General features: G+C 38.7%; 3 protein-coding genes across 3 annotated transcripts; 1 reads left to right on the top strand and 2 right to left on the bottom strand.

The window, feature by feature from the left end:
- Positions 1–579: 579 nt before the first annotated feature.
- Positions 580–1,234, top strand: LOC147860371 (blue copper protein 1a-like). The gene is made up of 2 exons (XM_087324684.1): positions 580–886; positions 981–1,234. Exons 1-2 carry the CDS (start codon positions 646–648, stop codon positions 1,232–1,234), a joined length of 495 nt encoding a protein of 164 aa, XP_087180810.1. The 5' UTR covers positions 580–645.
- A 12,273-nt stretch (positions 1,235–13,507) lies between these two features.
- LOC147860370 (ATP-dependent zinc metalloprotease) lies at positions 13,508–17,477 on the bottom strand. The gene is made up of 7 exons (XM_087324881.1): positions 16,907–17,477; positions 16,071–16,130; positions 15,733–15,981; positions 15,562–15,638; positions 14,214–14,290; positions 14,006–14,138; positions 13,508–13,914 (listed from the first exon to the last, which is right to left on the bottom strand). Exons 1-7 carry the CDS (start codon positions 17,418–17,420, stop codon positions 13,753–13,755), a joined length of 1,272 nt encoding a protein of 423 aa, XP_087181007.1. The 5' UTR covers positions 17,421–17,477; the 3' UTR covers positions 13,508–13,752.
- A 1,454-nt stretch (positions 17,478–18,931) lies between these two features.
- Positions 18,932–20,205, bottom strand: LOC147860369 (ferredoxin-like protein). The gene is made up of 2 exons (XM_087324673.1): positions 20,008–20,205; positions 18,932–19,749 (listed from the first exon to the last, which is right to left on the bottom strand). Exons 1-2 carry the CDS (start codon positions 20,069–20,071, stop codon positions 19,157–19,159), a joined length of 657 nt encoding a protein of 218 aa, XP_087180799.1. The 5' UTR covers positions 20,072–20,205; the 3' UTR covers positions 18,932–19,156.

Genomic DNA, 20,205 nt, shown 5'->3' with positions numbered 1-20,205 from the left:
TTGTCCGTTTGTCCAAATCTTTGCACCAGCATACGCTAGAGTATAAACCGGTTGTGGCCGGTTTCAAATCAACATGGGGCGGAAAAAGGTTATGACATTAGAGATAAACTATGTCAAATCTCATTCACGACCTCATAAAGAGCTTCTAACTCAGGTGCTTCAAATAAAGCATGATTCGGGAGAGTAGCGGGGGAATAAGTGTAGAAGCATTGGTTAGGAGACGAGAGTGGCAGATCATCATCGACAACAAAAAGGTCACGAGAAAGGGTAAGTAGAAGTGCGGCTTGGTCCAAGCCTAAAGTGCATAGGAATGTGATCACTTCTTTGAGAACAAAAGGCTCTAAGGTTTATTTAAATTCCTAAAACATACCCTTATAATAAAGGACTCCTTTCCGAGAAACAAAAGGGCTTTGGGTTTATGTAAATTCTCAGCCATGTCCTTCTCCGAGTCAATTCTCTTATGTACGTTGTGGGCGAATTAAATGTAGACACAGAGAGCCCCACCCAATTGTTTTCTTGCAGAGACTTAGGGCTCTAGAGAGACAGACAGACAGAAAATATCTACATATATATATATATATACATATATGTAGCATACAACCCATAGCAGGGCTGTGAAACAAGAGATTAGTAGTTGAGCTAGCTATGGCAAACTCAATGAAGCATCTTCCCCTTCCTCTTACTCGTCCACTTCATCTTCATCCTCATCTTCCGAGTCTTCTTCTTCTTCTTCTTCTGGCTGTGCTTGCTTCTTGTAGTGTTATGGTGCAAGGACATGTCCATGGCCGAGAGATCGTGGTCGGCGGGGATCAGCATTGGCGTTTCGGACTCAATTATAGTGCTTGGGCTGAGAAAGCCGGACCGTTCTTCGTGGGTGACACTCTAGGTAAGTGTCCAATGGCCTCATTCATCTCGCTAGCACCCACCTCTCTTCTCGATAGGAGAGGCTATAATGTTCTTGTGTTTTTCTTTTTTCATAGTGTTCTACTACGAATCGTCGGTCTTCAACGGGATCCCCGTCAACCACAATGTGTATGTTCTCCACAATATGAAGCAATTCCAATCGTGTCATTTCGGTGAGAAAGCTCTTTTGTTGGCCGGCACATCCCAAGGCAAAGAAGGCTTCAAATTCACGCTCACCAAGCGCAAGAAGACCTACTACTTTGCTTGTGCCATCGCCGATGGCCTTCATTGCAACCAAGGTCTCATGAAATTCCACGTCAAGCCCATCTAATTCGGACTCCGTAAGGTCTTTCAATAAAACTTCATCGTGAAACCTCTACTCCACACTAGGGAAGAGGCAGTGCATTGTGTTGATTGTTTTGTTAGTAAGATCTTTTGTTTTTGTAGTCTTCTTTTATGCAAACCTCTAACAGAAGTTCCCTCTTAAATGTTATATAGTCACCAATGCAATGTGTGGCTATTCCATTTTTTGTGGTTGTTACTATTGGTGGGTGAGCAGGAGTGCAAGTGATTTTCCTTCTAAGATTATAAGTTATGCAATCGATCAATAAGGATGTTATTCTAGTTATAATTTCACATAGAGACTATCTTTCGATTTTGTTTGCGGACATTGCATCGGTTCTTTTGTGTTCAAAACAAGATCTAGTTCTTTTGTGTTCAAATGTACAATCTTGCAACCATTGAAGGTAGGTTTTGTTGAAAGGGCATTGGGTGTACGTATATGTAATGTGATTTGGTTATAGCATGAGGAATAAGAACATGTACACATACTAGGCTTGTTTCTTATTAACATTTGCACGGTGTCATCACTAACTCTACACATGATAATTAATCATTCTGATTCAAAGTATACAATATCCATTACCGTCTAAATTAATGGTTAACATGCTTTTGAATGACTATTGTTTTCTAAAGTTATTCTCTTGTTTGATTGAAAATTGATTTGAAACAAAGAGGTAGTTGAATGTTGTAATGACCAGCAAAAACAAGAACGTTTTAATTATTCATTACAAATGATTCTTGAAGGCAAGAAAAGGCAACTATTCATTAAGTTGGATTCATGTAGGACAAATGCCCACTTGGAACTTCACATATGAGAGAAAAAGGATGATATAGGACTGTAAACACCCTCTTGGAACTTCACACACATGGGGGAATAAGGATATATCCACACTTGGTGCCATTATTGGGTAAAAAACCAATGCTAGTAGGTTAACTTTCACACCGACTAGAAGTAAGTTTAAATAAAGGTGATTGTGCCACCAACGAAATGTTTTGACAAGTTGGCTAGAACTTTGTACATTTAGATTTCAACCTCTTGATTTGACTCACATGGGAAGGCAATGTTGTTTTCTTCCTCTTTGAATATTTGTGCATGAATAACTAAGGTAAAACACCAATGCTAACGAGCTAACTTTCACACACCAAGTAAAAGTGAGTTTGAATCAATTCAACCCCTTTATTATTGGGGAAATGTTCCCATGATTTGGTGGTAAGAACTTGGTACATTCTTCCCGGTCTGTGTCGGGTGGAAGGGCAATGCTTATTCTCACAATTTCTCCATTTATTTGTTGCCATGTAGCCATCTCTTTTTGTGTGCGGACAAATGTAAAACGGAATGGTGGCCATTAATTTCAAGGGTTGTTCTTTTTCATTAGAAATACTTTAGCCCAAGTGGTACCACACTTTTTAAGCAAAAAGTGGAATACTAGGGGACCTACTACAAATACATTAAATGCATTAAAACACAAATGGGCCTACATGAATGAATTGCCCAATTTGAATCTAAATTCACTTTTAGGTAAGGCTATATACTTTTGTTCTCTTGTGGCTATACTTAATACAACCCATTTATGTATGACTTCAAATAGTCCAGGTGTAAACTTGCGCGCTACTTTGAGGACCGAGACACAATGTCGTCTCTTTTCTTTTCTTTTGTGTAAATGTATGTTAGTTATTAAAACAAGATGATAATACAAACAATGTCTTGTGTGTGTGTGTGTGTTTCTCACGTAAATAGTTATGTAATAATTATGAAAGTTGAATTATGATAGATGGAATACGATATCTTATGGGCTCATAAAAAAATCAATGAGGATTCCCATGACATTTTTCATCTCTAGATACATCATAACATACCTATTTATTAGTTTATGATATACATAATTTGTTTTTATTTTGGCAACATTTTGTGGTCTACAAGCTCCAATTTACTCCAGGCATAACCTTAGTCAAATATCAAATTTATCGCTTCTTGCAACCGAGACCATAGAGAATAGTAATTTCAAGGAATATGAAACCTAGTTGTCCAAAAATCCATTATTTTGCTTTGGGTTCCCAACATGGAATCCTATGCATTAACCAACCCCAAGTGTATCATATGATTAAACCGGGGTAGTAGGGAAGGCTTTTCCTCCCATCCCAAAAGATGATAATTTTGCCAAGGCCTCCGATTCCAACATCTAACTATGACCTCTTCTCCCATGGCTGTCAAAACCCTTTTGAACATCTCTTTGGACCGAGTGTTATCTACAGTCGTTCAAATACAACAAAAAAATCAAAGATTGTGAGAGCAAGGTACTCATCTCCAAGAGCATCTACCTTAGCTCCAACCCTCACGCCCAATGCCGAAGTCACTATGGTTGGGAAATTTGAGAGATCGTGCTCACGATTTCGAGTATTCCTTAAATAAAACAAGTTAGTAACCCAATTACATCCTCAACACTACCCCATAGAAACTTCCTTGTCATTTCTTATACCTAGAATCATGCTTGTCAAATCAAAACTACAAACACTGACTGATGGACTGACTCCAATGCGCATTGAATTTAGGAGGTACCAATGTCACAAAGTTAGACGCGTGCATGTGAAATTTGAGGTGGACCAATTGGAACTTGAACCAGGAAAGATGGTGATAGAGAGTTATGAATGAATGAAATTTACCTTGTTACATGTTGAAACACTTAAATTTTCTCCCTTCTCAAGAATGCTAGTTGTATGTTGATGACAACTCTTTCATAATGTCAATGCAAGTCCACACGAACTCCTTGCTTTACTACCTTTGTGCCAATAAAGTAGTTGTATGTGAGTAGGTGGGTGTAGTGTGAAGTGTATGTTAACATATACAAACTTTTATCATTTACTTGTGGTCTTGTGCAATTGTATATGGCATACCGTTGGTCTAGAAATGTGTATGTCTAGATTTGAGAATGTATTAATGTGATATGTATTTGTGAAAACGTTTATCTGTATTTATGTAACTATGTGTCAATGTGAATGTGTTTGTATGAGTATAAATATGTGTATTTATGTGATGTATGTATATGTTAAAGTGTAAAAGGTGAGGATACTATTTCTTTACAATAATTTTTGTGTTTGCCATTTGTAATCATTAGTTGTAAACCCTATTTTGGAAAGGGAATGTCTTTGTAAACACATTAGTGGGTTTTGTCTCACTCAAATTAAGATTTTGTTGTATGTATCAAGCAAGGGAATATCTTCCTATCCTTGAAGGCCTTGTTGGAGCCAAGGTTTCCTTGGACCAGGATTCCCTCAAGCCAAGGTTTCCTCGAAACATGTATTAGACACATCAACATATTACACCACAAATTGGCCACAATAAACTTCAAAAGTTGCAATCCAATACAAAAAAGAGAGGTCTTTGGACTCTCAACCTTCCAAAAAGATTTAAACAAATGGTAAACATGAAACATATCAATTTGGCAAATGTGGGTATACTATGTTACCGTCATCAAGGACCATTCTCACGGTACATGGATCTATGTAGTGTGTCAAGAAGGTGAAGTGTTCTCACACTTCCATAAATTCCAAAGTCTCATTGAGAACGGGATCGATTGGAAATACTATATCTTAGATTACCTTCGATTTGATGGCTACAAAGAATACTTCTAGGATGAGCTCACAATATTTCCTCTAGAAGGATTCCCTCACTAGTTCACATTTTGGTACATGCCACAAACAACAATATGGCAAAAGTAGAATGTAAGAACGCTGACATTTCACAAAAGTGGCATGAGGCATCATGAACAAGAAGATCATGGCACACTTGCATTAAGTGGAAGTGGTGTCATCAATTAGTGCTCAATTAATAGTATGCACAATGTGACTTCACAAAAGTGCACATGTACAAATACTTGATTTATTAAGTACAAACTGAGTGGAGATGGAGGCCATCTTGGGCTCTGGATGTTTCTGGAGAATGCATGCAATTCCAATGGCTGGAGCAGGAGTAGGGGAATGCAGAGAATATTCTAGAAAGCTTGGAGGCAAGGGCATAGGGAGGACATTCTAGAAATCATGGGCAAGAGCAGGCTCCACGAGTACTACTCTTCCTTTCACACTCTAATCATGCCGGCCATCTCTACACTTCGGGCGATCTAAAGGGAGGGCGTTGCTACATCTATCTATCTGCAACCCAATTCTCCAATGACAATGTACACATAAACAAAACTAACTAGAATTTCCCTAACCCCAAGAAGGGTCAATTCAATGACACTCTCCATTTCCCCAAGCATGTCATCGAACGAAATTTGTACCATGGTGCCTGGCAACTATATTTTCATGTTTATAAAGCATTTTATGATTTCTTAATTGTTTTTCCATGCTTCTTCCCCTTGGGTATTCTTCGCATTTAAGCTAGTTAATGTAAATGAATCTTTTTTGAAAAATAAAATAAAATCTGAATGATAATGTTTATTCCAAGAATTTGGGGACTTAATACACCCTAGACTATTGTTTTCCTGCTCCCTTTAATAGCCCATTGTCTTGAGTATTGCATGTGTGTTTGCTACTTAAGGGGGGTCACCACTTGAATCAAGGAAGATGCATTGTTGGTTATAGGAAGATTTCAAACGATCACCCTTTTCATGATCAATGAGTCAACAAGGTATATCTTTTCTCTTCACACTCTACCACCTACATGTTAAATATGGTGTATTCCACTTGTGTGCCCTTCTTGTAGGTTCGGGTCATGTGTTGCCTTTGTGGGTTCAACATGTTTGTTACCTTTTTGAACTCAATTTTTCCATTGCCTTCACATGCCTAGTTCTTGCTTGTGATTGGCTTGCAAGCGAGGGGAACCCCTCATATGTTGCCATTGGGTATTGGTTTCTTGTGGCCCCCTCGTGGCTTCACCCTTCGATCGTTGGGCCCATGGGCGTGACCTTTTGTGTTTTGGGCTCAAGGGCTCCTCTAGTGGGACCTCCTCATGGGTTGTCTCATGTGCCACCTTCATAATTTTGTTTTGTGTGCCGACTTCATGGGCTCATGTCACACATTGTCTTCATATAGTTGATGGCCTCACACTTTCGAGCTCACATTGTGCTTCATGTTCAACCTCTAGATCAGCTCCCCTCATGAGATTTCTTTGTGGGATACTCTTTGGTGAGTTTTGGACTCATCTCGTGGGTCTCCTTTCTTTGGCTCCTCTTGTGGTTCTATTCAAAAGTTGGGCTCACATGATTCCATCACATGTTTTAGTTGCAGGTTTCATCTGAATGTCCGATGACACAATCTTGCTCTTGCAGGTTTCTGGGTGAATGTAAAATAAATTAACACAATTGTTGATTTCTTGATAACAGTGGCTCAAAGGCTCACATTCAATTTCAGTATTCTTCAAAATACCCTTTTGCATGGGGTAGAATAACTACGAAGAAAGGAGAAGAAAACCCTCACATTGCCCCCAAGCTCTAAATATTTTACCTTATATTCTCATCTCTTCATAGAACAAAACCTCCAAAAAAGGAACCCCCAAGACAAGGGATAAAACCCTAGACATCCTCCCCATCTTCCATGTTTTTTTCACCTTCAACCTTCTACCTTTGGATCCACCAGGTCACAACATACACCTCCACCAAACCTAGACGTCCTCTTATATGTGTTAAGAACAGTAAGGTTAAGAATAATGAGACCTCCCTCTCATCAACTTATGATTCTTGCCCATCACTATCCGTGTCCTTAAATAGGCTATCAAGTTCTAGACCCTCACGTTCCCTCTTCTTGAAGATTTTCACTCTTTTCCCCATTATTAGTACCACCAATTTGATCCATCTAGCTCAACAAGGTGTTGGGTAGCATTATCATTTGCTTAAATGTCACTATATACATGCAAACCATCATCTTGTGAGTTTTGCATGAAATTGTGTTACTTATCGAGCATACATAAGAACCCAATGTCTTTTCTTAATCTTCCTTGGTTGTGATGGGATTAAGATCCAAAACAACAAGCAAATGACTTAAAGACAAAGACACAAGATTTACATGGAAAACCCTAAACCAGGGAAAAATCACAAGAGCCCTCTGGGCACCAAAACTTCACTATGATCTGAGTGTGCAATCTGTTACAGATTCCCTAGATCACTAGGAGAATACCAAAAGACTCTCAAAAGGCCACAACCTTTGGACGACAGCCTATGTCAAACTCAGTGGACAGAACAACAGAGAACAAAGTAAAGAAAACCAAAACAGTAGAACCTGATTCTTGGAGAAGTGAGGGACCACACAAATGCACGCTTCATGACAACACAGGTAGAAGCACTAGAGTCTTTGTAGAGTCTCCTAACTCTAAAAGCTGCAATCTTTTGCAATCTTGATTGCCATCACACGGCTCCCCTTGCATAAGTCATCACATATGTGGATTAGCTGGAATTTACATCACCTGAGATATCAGAATCTGTGAAACCTTTGATCATAGGTTTCCTGAAGCCATACCTAAGGCATACACTCGAAGTGCCTTTCAGGTATCTGAGTATCCATTTCATGACAGCCCAATGCTCCTTTCCAGGATTACTCATGTAACGGCTGACTAGGACAAACCATGGCGTACATTAGGCTCCTAACAGTTGAGGCATATGACACCCTTCCCATCTCATCCTTATCCTTCTCACTTTTCGGACATTGATTAGAATTTAGCTTATAGTTTACCGACAGTGCAGATCCAAAAGGTTTTGTATTATACATATTAAATCTTTGCAATACTTTTGTCACATATTTCTCTTGTGACAACCACAATATAATTTTAGTCCTGTCCCAGACTATGTGCATTCTCAAAATTTGTCTTGCTCAACCTAAATCCTTCATAGAAAAGGATTTTCTTAGATCTTTCTTCAAGCTCGCAATCTTCTTAGTATCCTGTCCAACAACCAACATGTCAACTACATAAAGTAAGAGAATCAAGAAATCACCTTCATCATACCTCATCCATATTCCAACATGAAGGATTCAAACTTCTTATACCATTATCGAGGAGCTTGCTTCAAACCATACAAGCTCTTCCTCAGTCTATATACCAGATTCTCTTTTACTTTCATCACAAAACCCTCAAGTTGCTACATATAAATTTATTCTTCTAGATCACCATGAAAAAATGTTATTTTTACATCTAGTTGTTCTATCTCCAGATTCATACTGGCAGCAATACCCAATATAGTTCGGATGGATGTTATTGCATCAAAGTCAACGCCCTTTTTATGTTGAAACCCCTTCACCCTCAATGTGGGCCTTATATCTAGGTGGACTTCCATCTTCTCCTGTTTTTCAGCTTGAAACCGCACTTGTTTCTAAGAGCTCTCTTTCCCTCAGGTAGCTCCATAAGATCATGGGTGTAGTTCTCATGAAAGGAATCCATCTCATCTTGCATGGCACTATACCACTTCTCCTTGTTCATAGCATTCCGGCTCATCTTCATCAGTCAGAAGGACATGTTGACTAGCTAAATACCGAGAGGATGCTTTCCTTTGCTTGAGTGGGTATCTTCTTCCTTCAGTAGCAGGCTCAGATTCGGTTGCTTCTGTCGACTCATCATCCACCTTAGATTCATTTCCAGTCAGCTCAGATTCAATCGCATCAGCCAGTTGTGTAGGAGTGGGGTCGGCTAGTGCCGAATCCATAGTAGTAGGAAGATGACATTGTTTTCTATTGTCTCTAGTCTTCAATCGTCTTGTCTTCCATGAATACAATGTCACAGCTCCTCACCACTTTCTTGTCAAGAAGATCCCACAACTTATAGCTAAACTCATCTTCTGAGTACCCCAAGAATTTATGTATATATGCCAGGCATCTGAACATCCTCAAGTGTTGGTAAGAGATGTTTCTTCCTGTACACACCAACTATATTTTGCAACATGCATATATGTCAAGAATCCAAACATCCTCAAGTGCTGGTAAGAGACGTTTCTTCCTATCCACGCCCTCTGTGAGACATCACCATTTGGAGGCACTAAGGGAGACCTATTTATAAGATAAAAAACCATCAATATTGGCTCATCCTAATACGATTTCGTCAATTTGCATGTGACAACATATTTCTTACCCTTTCCATTATGGTCTGGTTCATCCTCTTTGCCAAACCATTCAACTCAGGTGACTTCGGCATTGTATACTCAAGTTTGATACCTTGAGTCTTACAATACACCTCAAACTGGCCTCTGTACTCACCACTGTTGTCTGTCCAAACAACCTTCAACTTCTGTCTGGATTCTCTTTCAGCCCTAGCATGGAACTCTTTAAAGACCGACAACACTTGGTCTTTAGTCTTCAGCACGAAAGCCCATAACTTTCTGTTGTAGTCATCAATGAATGTCACAAAGTATTGTCCTCCACGATGTGATTGAGCATCCACATAGCATACATCTTTGTGGCCCAATTCTAGGGCACTTTCTCTTCTCATCGGATGCCTAGAGTGAAAGGCAACCCTGTTTTGCTTTCCAACCAAGCAGTCCACACATTTTTCCAAATGCATTCCTTTCACTTCTGGGAGGGGATCCTTTTCGGCAAGGATATGCATTCCCCTCTCACTAATGTGGCCAAGCCTTTTATGCCACAAGTCACCAACTATGTCGGCCATTGCATGCACTTCACCTCGGCACAGCCTTGCATACATTACATACAATGTGTTCTACTTTTGTGCCCGACCCACAATCAAGCTTCCCTTGCAGAACTTCCATGCACCCTTATGAAAGCTACCACTATAGACTTCATCATCCAACCAATATCAGATTCAATCTAACATCCAACACATGGCATACATCCTTTAATATTAACCTACAGCCAATAGATGTTAACAAACACACATTTCCTATACCAACAATTTTGCATGCACCATCGTTTCCCATCTTTACATAGTCATAGTCACCGACTGTGTAAGATAAGAAGCATTCTCTTTTGGGAGTTAGGTGACACGATGCACCAGAATCAACTACCCAAGAGCACTCACCGTTTGTAAGATTCACACTAGTTCAAAAATGAATAGCAGTTCTTCCTCACTGGCTGAAATGGCTAAGGTGTTTTTCTTATCAAAAAATTTCTTAGGCTCAGCACCATCAGCATTACCTTTGTCTCTCTTAAAGTGTCGACTGTTCTTTTGGAATGACCCAATTTCCCATAATAGAAACACATGAGTCTTCCTCTAGACTTTGACCTAGTTTGGGACTTGTCTCTCTTCTGAGGACTCTTATGTTTACTTCTTCCTCTACCAAGGTTTCGTGCCACATTCACTTCCGATTGAGATGAGGCACTCATTTCTTTTCTTCTCGCCTCTTCGTTCAAAAGGCTTGTCTTTACTACTTGTAAAGACAAATTCTCTTCTTGATAAGAGGCACTAAGTGACACTACTAGGGTTTCCCAATTGACACAAATCAATCTTACACACATCACCACTTTTGCCAACAATTGGAAATCACCTTCACTACGGAAAAATTGTGAGTTATCACTAATGTCCATCCCTTGATGTTTGTGTTATGAATCCCATAAAAGCACAAAAACCAACCCCATTTTCGTACATGAGTAATGAATGCTAATGAAGGGAATCCACAACTAGAACAACGTTAGCAATTTGTGGTAATGACAAATTAAAGAATACAAGTAATGGTTATTAATGTCTGCCTACAATGGTTGGTAATAATATCATCCCTCACATCAATAATAAGAAAATGTCGACACATCTCCTATAGTCCAAGAATGCTTTGAAGGTTACTATAGGAGATCCATTCCTTTCTTAAATCTGACTACAACTACATATGTTTTAAGATAAGCTCATGAGGAACATTATATCTTTGGGATCCACACTATACTTTTTGAACAAGTTCATGGTGATTACTTGTAGGGAAAGAGTCTCTAGTTTATCGGCTTAACTTAGAGCGATATAAATGATGAATAAATGGAATCATTGGCTTAATCTATTTTTCAAGCTAGTTGTTTATTGAAGAGGATTCCTAGTGGTTCAAAACTATCACTTCGGGAAAGATTGTGTACATGGTAAAGGTTCCAAATTATGTACTAACATTACCACATGAACCATAATGTATTCATCCTTCCTAATCTCCCATGTAGTTAATAGTCTCCAATCTTGTCAAATCGTTTGTAAAGGCATATTATTTATATTTTCCCTAATGCTTGTTGCAATGTCAAGTTGAATCATACCTTGTATATGACCACATTCACTAGAAAATACTTGCGAAACTACTCTTGTGATAAGTATATAGAATACATTCTCTACATAGAATACATTCTACAATATACGATATTCTACTCATTCCCTCATCATGATTGATTATTTTATGATTTTCTAGCCGTAAAGAGAGAATAATTAAAATATATTCTCTTCCCCTTTAAATTAATCTCTCTCTAAATTGGGTTTTTAAGGAATGTTGTATGAGTTTGAATTTAGTCAAGGAAAAGGAAAATTAACAAAAGCATTTGCACGATTACAAAATACTTATTCAAAGAAACAAAACAGTAAGAGAAGTTACTCAACAATTTCTCCAAACACCAGCAAAAGCACATACAATTGTTACATTTTTTGTCTCATTGGTCATGTTTGACCTTTGAAGACAATAATAAAATCTACCTATCTATTGTGAAGCCTCATGTGTCTCCAATAATTACTCTTCCTTGTTGCTTAATCTTACTTTGGGCATAATTTATCTCCTCGCCCAACTAGTAATTGGTTGGTCAACAAGCAGCCAAACAACGCTGTTAAGTCAAACTTTGGTAACTACACCCATTTTTCAAGGTGCACACTAAACAATGGCATTGTCTACACTTAAACAAATTATCCCCACAGACGATATCATGTCATCTCCCCTATTTGAAGTACTACAATGAAGATGACGTTGAAGTCCATATCATTGCTTTCCTTGAAACCTAGTTCACGACCCACATCTCCCAATGTCTCAACCTGACAGAACCTCGTGTGTCCCAAATGGCAAAGTTCATTTTACGTCTAAAAGTCTAGGCCACCAATTGTCTTGCCTAATTGGTATTTAGACTCACAAACACAATTTGGACATTTTTCATATCCTTGTAAGTTCCTCTAGGACCAACAATTCTCCTCTTATGACTTGTTTGGATCCTTTGGGACACTCAATTCTACATGTAGACCCGAGTCTGATTTTCAGACACCCCAAACTAGTGCATTCTCTTGTCGAAATGATTGCATACCTGCCCCACAGTAACCCCACTCTCTATAAGCACTTCTGGGTTATTCTTGTCCTCGAGAAGAATTCCCAAACCCTTTCCATCTTTCAAATCCATCACCCTCATGAATCAAAGCAAGTTCAGACTTTTAGACGTAAAATGAACTTTGCCATTTGGGACACAAACACAATTTGGAGATTTTTCCTATCCTTGATAAGTTCCTCTAGGACCAACAATTCTCCTCTTATGACTTGTTTGGATCCTTTGGGACACTTAATTCTACTGTTCGAGATGTTTTTTCTTCAAGTAGACCCAAGTCTGATTTTCAGACACCCCAAAGTAGTGCATTCTCTTGTCGAAGTGATTGCATACCTGCCCCACAGTAACCCCACTCTCTATAAGCACTTCTGGGTTATTCTCGTCCTCGAGAAGAATTCCCAAACCCTTTCCATCTTTCAAATCCATCACCTTCATGAATCAAAGCAAGTTCAGACTTTTAGACGTAAAATGAACTTTGCCATTTGGGACACAAACACAATTTGGAGATTTTTCATATCCTTCATAAGTTCCTTTAGGACCAACAATTCTACTCTTATGACTTGTTTGGATCCTTTGGGACACTTAATTATACCGTTCAAGATGTTTTTTCTTCAAGTAGACCCGAGTCTGATTTTCAGACACCCCAAAGTAGTGCATTCTCTCGTCGAAGTGATTGCATACCTGCCCCACAGTAACCCCACTCTCTATAAGCACTTCCAGGTTATTCTTGTTCTCGAGAAGAATTCCCAAACCCTTTCCATCTTTCAAATCCATCACCTTCATGAATCAATGCAAGTTCAATCGAAGAAACACATTGTGCAACGTTAGAAGTAGCCTAAATCATATCATGAATGCATTGAGTTTCTCCAGTTCCTAGAAGGGCAATATCAACACAACAAATCATGCAAGCCAAGTTATTGAGTGCAGGGAATTCAACTTCAACCAATGGTACCTATCCCACCAACTCCAATCACTCCAAAATTCTTGATTTCCTCCATTCCAAGAAGAACTGAGGAACTTCAAAAAGCTTATAGAAGGCCATTAGTGAGACGATTTAGAGATACATACCAAGTACAATAACTGGCTTTCATATGACCAATCCTCATTGGGAATTGTTTCTAGTTCTGGCAACGCACAAAGTCATGAATGGCAGCCATTAGGTCAAGAGGCATTCCCTGCCCAACCAATTCAGGGCTTGTAGAAATTTAAGAATGAATGTAGTTAAGAGTGAGTATAGACACTAGTTATAACTGTGCTCCTGAAACATATTCACAGCTTATATAACTTTAATTTACAGGCAAGATAAATAAGAGATCTTTACATTGAGGCAGCCTTAGATAGAGATTCTTCCAAATCTCGAATTACAGCACCCAACATCCCCCCTTCATATAACGATCTAACAACAACATCCAAGGCTTGTCGATTTTCTTTGAGAAGCTTGAAGGACTCCAGCACTGCCCACCTTGCTTGATTAGATATCTGTATTTCAAAAAAAGAAGCCTTAAGGAACTGTAGGTGTTAATAAAATCATAAAATAAGGCAGCAAAATAAAAACAAGAGAATAACCTACCTGTGCAGGAGTCCATGGTGGTCTAATAACTGACACAATAGCTTTGAAAAGATTCTCGTCACTTTCACCACCTTCAGCCTCGCCATAGACAATAGCTTCAGCAGCAATTCCAGCAAAAAGGATCATACTGTACCTGAAGACACCACATGAAAATGAGGCATTGGCAAATCTACTTATTGAGTTTATTAACAATGCAACAACTATGCACCTGTCAAATGATGCATTTGTCAGACGACCTTGTCGTAGCTCACCTTCAAGTGTTTGATCCCAGAACTGCGTTCCAGCCTGGAGACAACAACACTTAGAATCCACCAATATCCTGAAATGTTTTCTGTACTGAACATATTTCAATCGAAAATTTTAAAATGTTCAAATGAACTTCCAATAGTTTTAGTAAAGTTTTATGTAGTCAGCCATCCTTCATTTATACTTCTAGTTACTTGGGTATGCTCAGTTCTGCTTCTAGGGAGAAACAAAAATCCTATACCCTCGGAAGAGAATGGAAAAATCATGGATGAGCATCAGGAAACAACAAGAGAGGAACATGAGAGAAAGAACAAGTACAAACCAAAAAATGGTGAAGTAAGGAGATAAAGACTGAATTTCATTGATCCCTTTTGCGAGGAGTAATGATGTAAGGTTTTATATATCGTTATCCTTAAAAAATCTTTCTAGATATGCAAATGCTATCCGAAGGCAATGTCATTTTATAGGGTCATCATGAATAAAGAGAATTTGAAAGTTATTTTGAGTTAGATGAATAAATGATCATGACTTTCACTTCTGAAATATCTTCCAAATAACCAGACGATTAGGTCAGCAATATGGATTGGCAAAGCGTAAGTTTGGAAACATCTTCATATAGCCTTGGGCAGAAAGATGTATGATCCAAAACTACATTATCAATGTCGTTAGGATTGTGAAAGATCTCACAAACAAAGTTTCCATCAAACCTCAAGATGTTATAAAAAGAATATTGAGAGATCTCTGAGAAATTCTAATACCTTCAAAGAGATGGTAGAAAAACAACATAACAGAGAAGACACAAATAGATTCAGGGAAAGCTGAAGTGAGTATATCCCATGCATGTAACATACTCTTTTCCATGTTTTGAAATTTTTTACACATGATCAATGCTTATAGACGTTGACTATATAGCCAACACAATAATGCTAGTCAAAGACTATGGAGTTATCATGTTCTTTTGCCTCAACAAGAAATTTGTTGCTTTTCGGATCAGTAGCACTAATATTGATGACTCCTTTCAATGATTTCAGCAAAAAGGTTGTTCGTATCCAGCACAAGCCATAAGTCAAAACATGCTGGCAATGATGTTTGGCATCTGTATCAACCCTTGTGCAGATAAAAATATAAAGACTGAGTTATTTGTCGTGGCATGATTTGTTTTTATGGAGTTCTATATGTTTATCACCTCACATTGGGGTGGTAAATGGTTGATGTGTCCTAAAGTACACCACAAATTCCAATTTAATATATTCTTATGTGAAAGAAACCAGAAAATCTCTTTAGGACTGGGCATGGTCATAAAATCTTACTTGTCCTTGAATGCCCAACCTCATGGCTTGTACAGGATCCAAAATAACACCACGAATAGGACAACCAAGAAGATATGCTGCCAAAGAGAAGAGTAATGATTATAAGCACATATATACCTAATATTATCAGACCGGTAATACATTCAACAACAAAGCTCAACAATAAATTACCTACAAGGACATGTCCAGCTTCATGAACAAACACTCGTCTCTTGTAAGGAGGCCAAGAAATCAAGATGGACGCAAGACCAGTACCTCCCAGAAAGACAGCATCCAGAACTCCAAATGTCAATATTGAGGTCAAAAATGGCCGAACATCTATTCCATTGTTGACCAAGAAGTTGAAAAGTACAAGCGAGCCTCCCAACACTAGAGCTGAGTTACCATCTAGACCCCATTTCTTTGGAGAGAGTTTTGATGCTGTGAATGCAACCAACTAAATGGACTATTTAGTCTAATTTAAGTGGAAAAAAGTATTTGATTGTATTTAGATCAATTTCAATCCAAACCTTCAAGTCCAGAAGCTTCCAAGAATGCAGTTGGTGAGATATCTCTTAAGCTTTCAGTAGCTGGAAATTAACAAAGAGAATGACTTTAGTAAGCTTGATTTTCCAAATGATGAAAATTTGAGGCACTGATACTAAGTTTTTTCATTTATACAATGCCAAGCATGGTAACTGTTTGGGATGCATCAATTACAGTGTGCAAGAAGTGGGAAAGCTCAAAGCAAAACTACATATTACACTGCTTCAATTTGAAACCCAGTTTGAGCTTCAAGGGGAAATTTACACTTTAGGCCCTGAAACTATCAGGTGTTGCCAAGCATGGTAACTGTAGGCCCTGAAATTTGAGGCACTGATACTAAGTTTTTTCATTTATACAATGCCAAGCATGGTAACTGTTTGGGATGCATCAATTACAGTGTGCAAGAAGTGGGAAAGCTCAAAGCAAAACTACATATTACACTGCTTCAATTTGAAACCCAGTTTGAGCTTCAAGGGGAAATTTACACTTTAGGCCCTGAAACTATCAGGTGTTGCAAACATGAAGCCAAATGAAACGCACATGCTCACAAAAAACACAAATAAAATACTATTTTGCACTTAAATCATTTAAGAAAGTAGAAACGTTTGAGGGTCCATATATTGATGATTGAATGCAAATATTCGTGCTTGAGACCTTATATGGTGCTTCAAATATAAAGCCCTGTTTATAATGGCATCTCTATAAATATCTTGCATAGATGAAAAACACTGATTTTTCTGATGTTTTAAAATTTTTCAAATCTTGGCAATACACCTATCATCAAACAAACAAATTTAAATGGACGAAGAAAAGCACTTACTGATGTTTCTATATCTTCCAAAGTTCGGCAATAAACCTCTGAGACGCAAGAAACTGTATGTCCTTCCAACAAGCTGCATATCAGTGGCAGTCAAGCAAGTGTCAAGAAGATCTCGAAGGTCCAAAGGTGGTAAAGGGATGAAAATCTCATCATTATCATCATTATCAATCTCTTGGAATAAAACATCTTCCTCTTCTTCTTGTTCTTCTTGTCCTTCTTGTTCTTCTTGTATGTCTGTCACAAATCGAAAATTATCTCTCGGCTTCTCCAACACTTGCACAGTTTCGAGGATTTTTAAGGCTTTCTTAAGATCTCTTCTCTCTACCGCTTTTCCATACTCTTTCCACACTCGTTCACCAAGAGTCTCTTCATTCTTGGCGATTACACGAACAGGTGAGAAGCGGCACCTATGAGGAGACACACATCGAGTGTTGGAGAGTGATGGGAGAATAGTTCTACAAAAGGCTTCCCGGCAATGGAAGCTTGGCCTGCACGGCTGCGACATGGTGGCCATGGCTCTGTCTGGTCAGGGAGAAGCCATGGCAGGCTGCAAGAGTTATGATTTGTCAGGAAATTCCTGAGCAAAAATCCTTAGCCTGAGGCAGGGCAGGCTTTCTCTGTATTTCCAAAAATGCCCCTCCCCTCCCTGCTAGCAATTGGCAAAGGTTCGGTTCGGTTCGAGATTCTCAAACTCAAACCGTTTAAAAGAAAATGAAACTTAAACATATCCGAACTGAACTAGAAACCGTTTAAATCGACCCAGTTACCAAAAACTCAAGCTCAAACCAAACGGTTTTAGAGACTTTCAAACCTTTAAACCGTTAAACCGTAGTTTCACGGTTCGGTTTTGGTTTTCAAGTTATGTCAGAATTCAAATTTTCACATTTTTTATTTTGAAAAATTTAAAATTTTCAATATTTTAAATTTTATTTTGCAAAGCTTAAAAAGTTTTCTTAAAAGATCAAAATTAGGTTTAAAATACTTAAGAAAATTATCGAGTGTAAATCCTAAACCGTTTAAACTATCACCCATCCATGAGAAGAAATGTGAGCCGATGGATTGTCCCCGTGATCATTGTCATTGCTAGAGAGGTTTGGCTTTACCACGAAGGCTGGGGTGGGGAGCTTTAGCCTTTTGGTGAACTAACAAAATCTCGATACTTGGTCAGGGAAATAATCGGGCATTTCTATCATTTTCTTTCGTGTAATATAATAGATAGACATCAAAATAGATGTAGATATAGATTTCACTCATCAAAGCTTTATCAATCAACACATCACTACTCGTGTTACAATTACAAGAGAAAACAAACATTATGTGCTTACACACAACGCAAAAGCAATATCTCTTTTGCATGATGTTAGAAATTTCAAATATCCCATAAAATTGTTGTTCATAGAATCATGTGGCTACTACATTGTAGAAATTCAAAAGTTCAAGTACATATACAAATACATATGAGGGTGTAATGGTCTTTGCAATGTAATGGTGGTTGTTCAATGATAATCTATGGTAAAGGCTTTGATGCTACATGAAATTCTTCTTTATGCATTTTTTAAGTTAATCACATGAATTCGATGTGATTTGACTTTATCCTCGACTAGCATTAAGCTACAACTTATCAAACTCATGTGCATAATGGTTGGATAAAAACATTTGCTTCTATTGATGTGGTGTTGTGATCCATGGTTGTAAACTTTTTGTTGTTCCTTAAATATCCTAATTGTTGGTTGGACATATATATGCTTTTGTTGATGTACGCTACTTATGTGATCATGCATAACTGTTAACTTCTTTTGTTTCTTTAGAAAACAAGATTTTACTAATCATTATCTCACATTCCAATTGTTTGTGGTGCTTTAATTCCATGCAAGTTTCTTAGTGTTGGTAGTTGTGGTAATCATGATTCATGACCCCTTAGAATGTTGGCATAAAATGCTTTTCTAGTTGATGTTGGTACTTCGAATTTGGTAACGATAAGAAGACACTTGTTAAAGGAGTATGTTTCTATCGAGACAACAACACTTGGGGATAAAGTGTTTATGGATTAAAACTTAAGAGGATGCATCTCAACACCTTTTTTTGCATATAAATTATTAATGGCATTTTCAAAGAGATTTTTTGGCCAATGTGTCTCATTCTTTACTCTTCTTACATTCATGATAGACACCTTTAAATATTGGGATGAACCATTGTAGGGGTAGATAGATGCCCATACAATTTTCAACCATCACCATCATGCAAGAGGAATCATTGTGCTAGTAGGAAAGAGGCCAAGGTAGTGGAGGCGATGAAGACGAGCGACAAGGACGAGCGGAGTAGGGCCAGTGGGGACTCATTGCACGGTTGGCCAATACCACTGAAGCAACCCTCGTGTTGAACCAGAGTTTTACCAGTGTCCGCAAACACAAAGGAAGAGTTGGGGTTAGGGGCATCGGAGAATAGGGCGGCCCAGTAGAAAGGGCTACCGCCATCATAGCTACCGATGGCGACCCCGAATTGGGTGTGGTTCGGGTTCGAAATCACGGAGAGTGATTGGGAAGAGGACATGAGGGAGTTAAACGCGATGGGAGGGTTCACATACGAGGATTGGCAAAAGACGAGGGAGCCGGACAAAGGGGTGAGTACGGAGGCCGGTGTGATCCCGCACTTGGCAGCGAAAGTAGATGCTAGGAGGGTCTCTTGGGGCCTCTCCTTGCCCACTTGGTCACACTCTTGCCGGAACTCGTGCACGTACTGTAGGGCTAGGCACGCTAACCCGGCATTGTCGGCCAATGCAGGGACCTTCGACCCCGTCCGGTTGTTGTTGATCAGATCTGCTAGCTCGTCCGCCGGATTTGTCCCTGCACAATAATGTAGGCCAAAGTGTTGCTAATCAATTGATTTGACTCTTACCTTTCGATTTAATCATTTGAAATATGACCCTGCTATTTTTCAAGTCAAGCTTAATCTTGTTGAGATAGGCTTAATCCAGCTCAATGATGTGCAGAGAAGCTGTGTTGAGCTTAATATTGTTGAAGAAAACACAACCCATTGAAGAATGTATGTATGTATGTATTATGTATATAGAGAGAGACAGAGAGATTAAGGGCAAAACTTACAGGCAGAAGCTCCATCGCTTGTGAGAACTACTCCTATTAGCACAAGCAATATCAGAAGCACCATAGCTGCCTTAGATCTACGATTAACTCCCTCTCTGATTCCTTTCTTTTTAAGTCTCACTCATACCAATATGTAAGTGTATTTATATATAGTAGATAAAGAAAGAGTGATCTCTGTTTGTGTCCTAGGTCTCACTT

The sequence above is a fragment of the Azolla caroliniana genome, unplaced genomic scaffold (assembly GCF_043228905.1).
Source record: "Azolla caroliniana isolate FFs.n. ecotype wild unplaced genomic scaffold, voAzoCaro1.0.p SCAF_9, whole genome shotgun sequence".
Classification (NCBI taxonomy): Eukaryota; Viridiplantae; Streptophyta; class Polypodiopsida; order Salviniales; family Salviniaceae; genus Azolla; species Azolla caroliniana.
This window is presented reverse-complemented; position numbering and strand designations above follow the sequence as displayed.

What these genes read in the sequence shown, in the direction of transcription:
- LOC147860369 (XM_087324673.1), bottom strand. Translation starts at nt 20,071, where the DNA reads ATGGTGCTTCTGATATTGCTTGTGCTAATAGGAGTAGTTCTCACAAGC. An exon ending in AAGCGATGGAGCTTCTGCCT is followed by an intron (nt 19,750 to 20,007) that starts GTAAGTTTTGCC and finishes ATTATTGTGCAG; the next exon opens with GGACAAATCCGGCGGACGAG.
- LOC147860371 (XM_087324684.1), top strand. Translation starts at nt 646, where the DNA reads ATGGCAAACTCAATGAAGCATCTTCCCCTTCCTCTTACTCGTCCACTT. An exon ending in CTTCGTGGGTGACACTCTAG is followed by an intron (nt 887 to 980) that starts GTAAGTGTCCAA and finishes CTTTTTTCATAG; the next exon opens with TGTTCTACTACGAATCGTCG.
- LOC147860370 (XM_087324881.1), bottom strand. Translation starts at nt 17,420, where the DNA reads ATGGCCACCATGTCGCAGCCGTGCAGGCCAAGCTTCCATTGCCGGGAA. An exon ending in ACAAATGCATCATTTGACAG is followed by an intron (nt 14,139 to 14,213) that starts GTGCATAGTTGT and finishes TGGTGTCTTCAG; the next exon opens with GTACAGTATGATCCTTTTTG. An exon ending in CACCATGGACTCCTGCACAG is followed by an intron (nt 13,915 to 14,005) that starts GTAGGTTATTCT and finishes TTTGAAATACAG; the next exon opens with ATATCTAATCAAGCAAGGTG.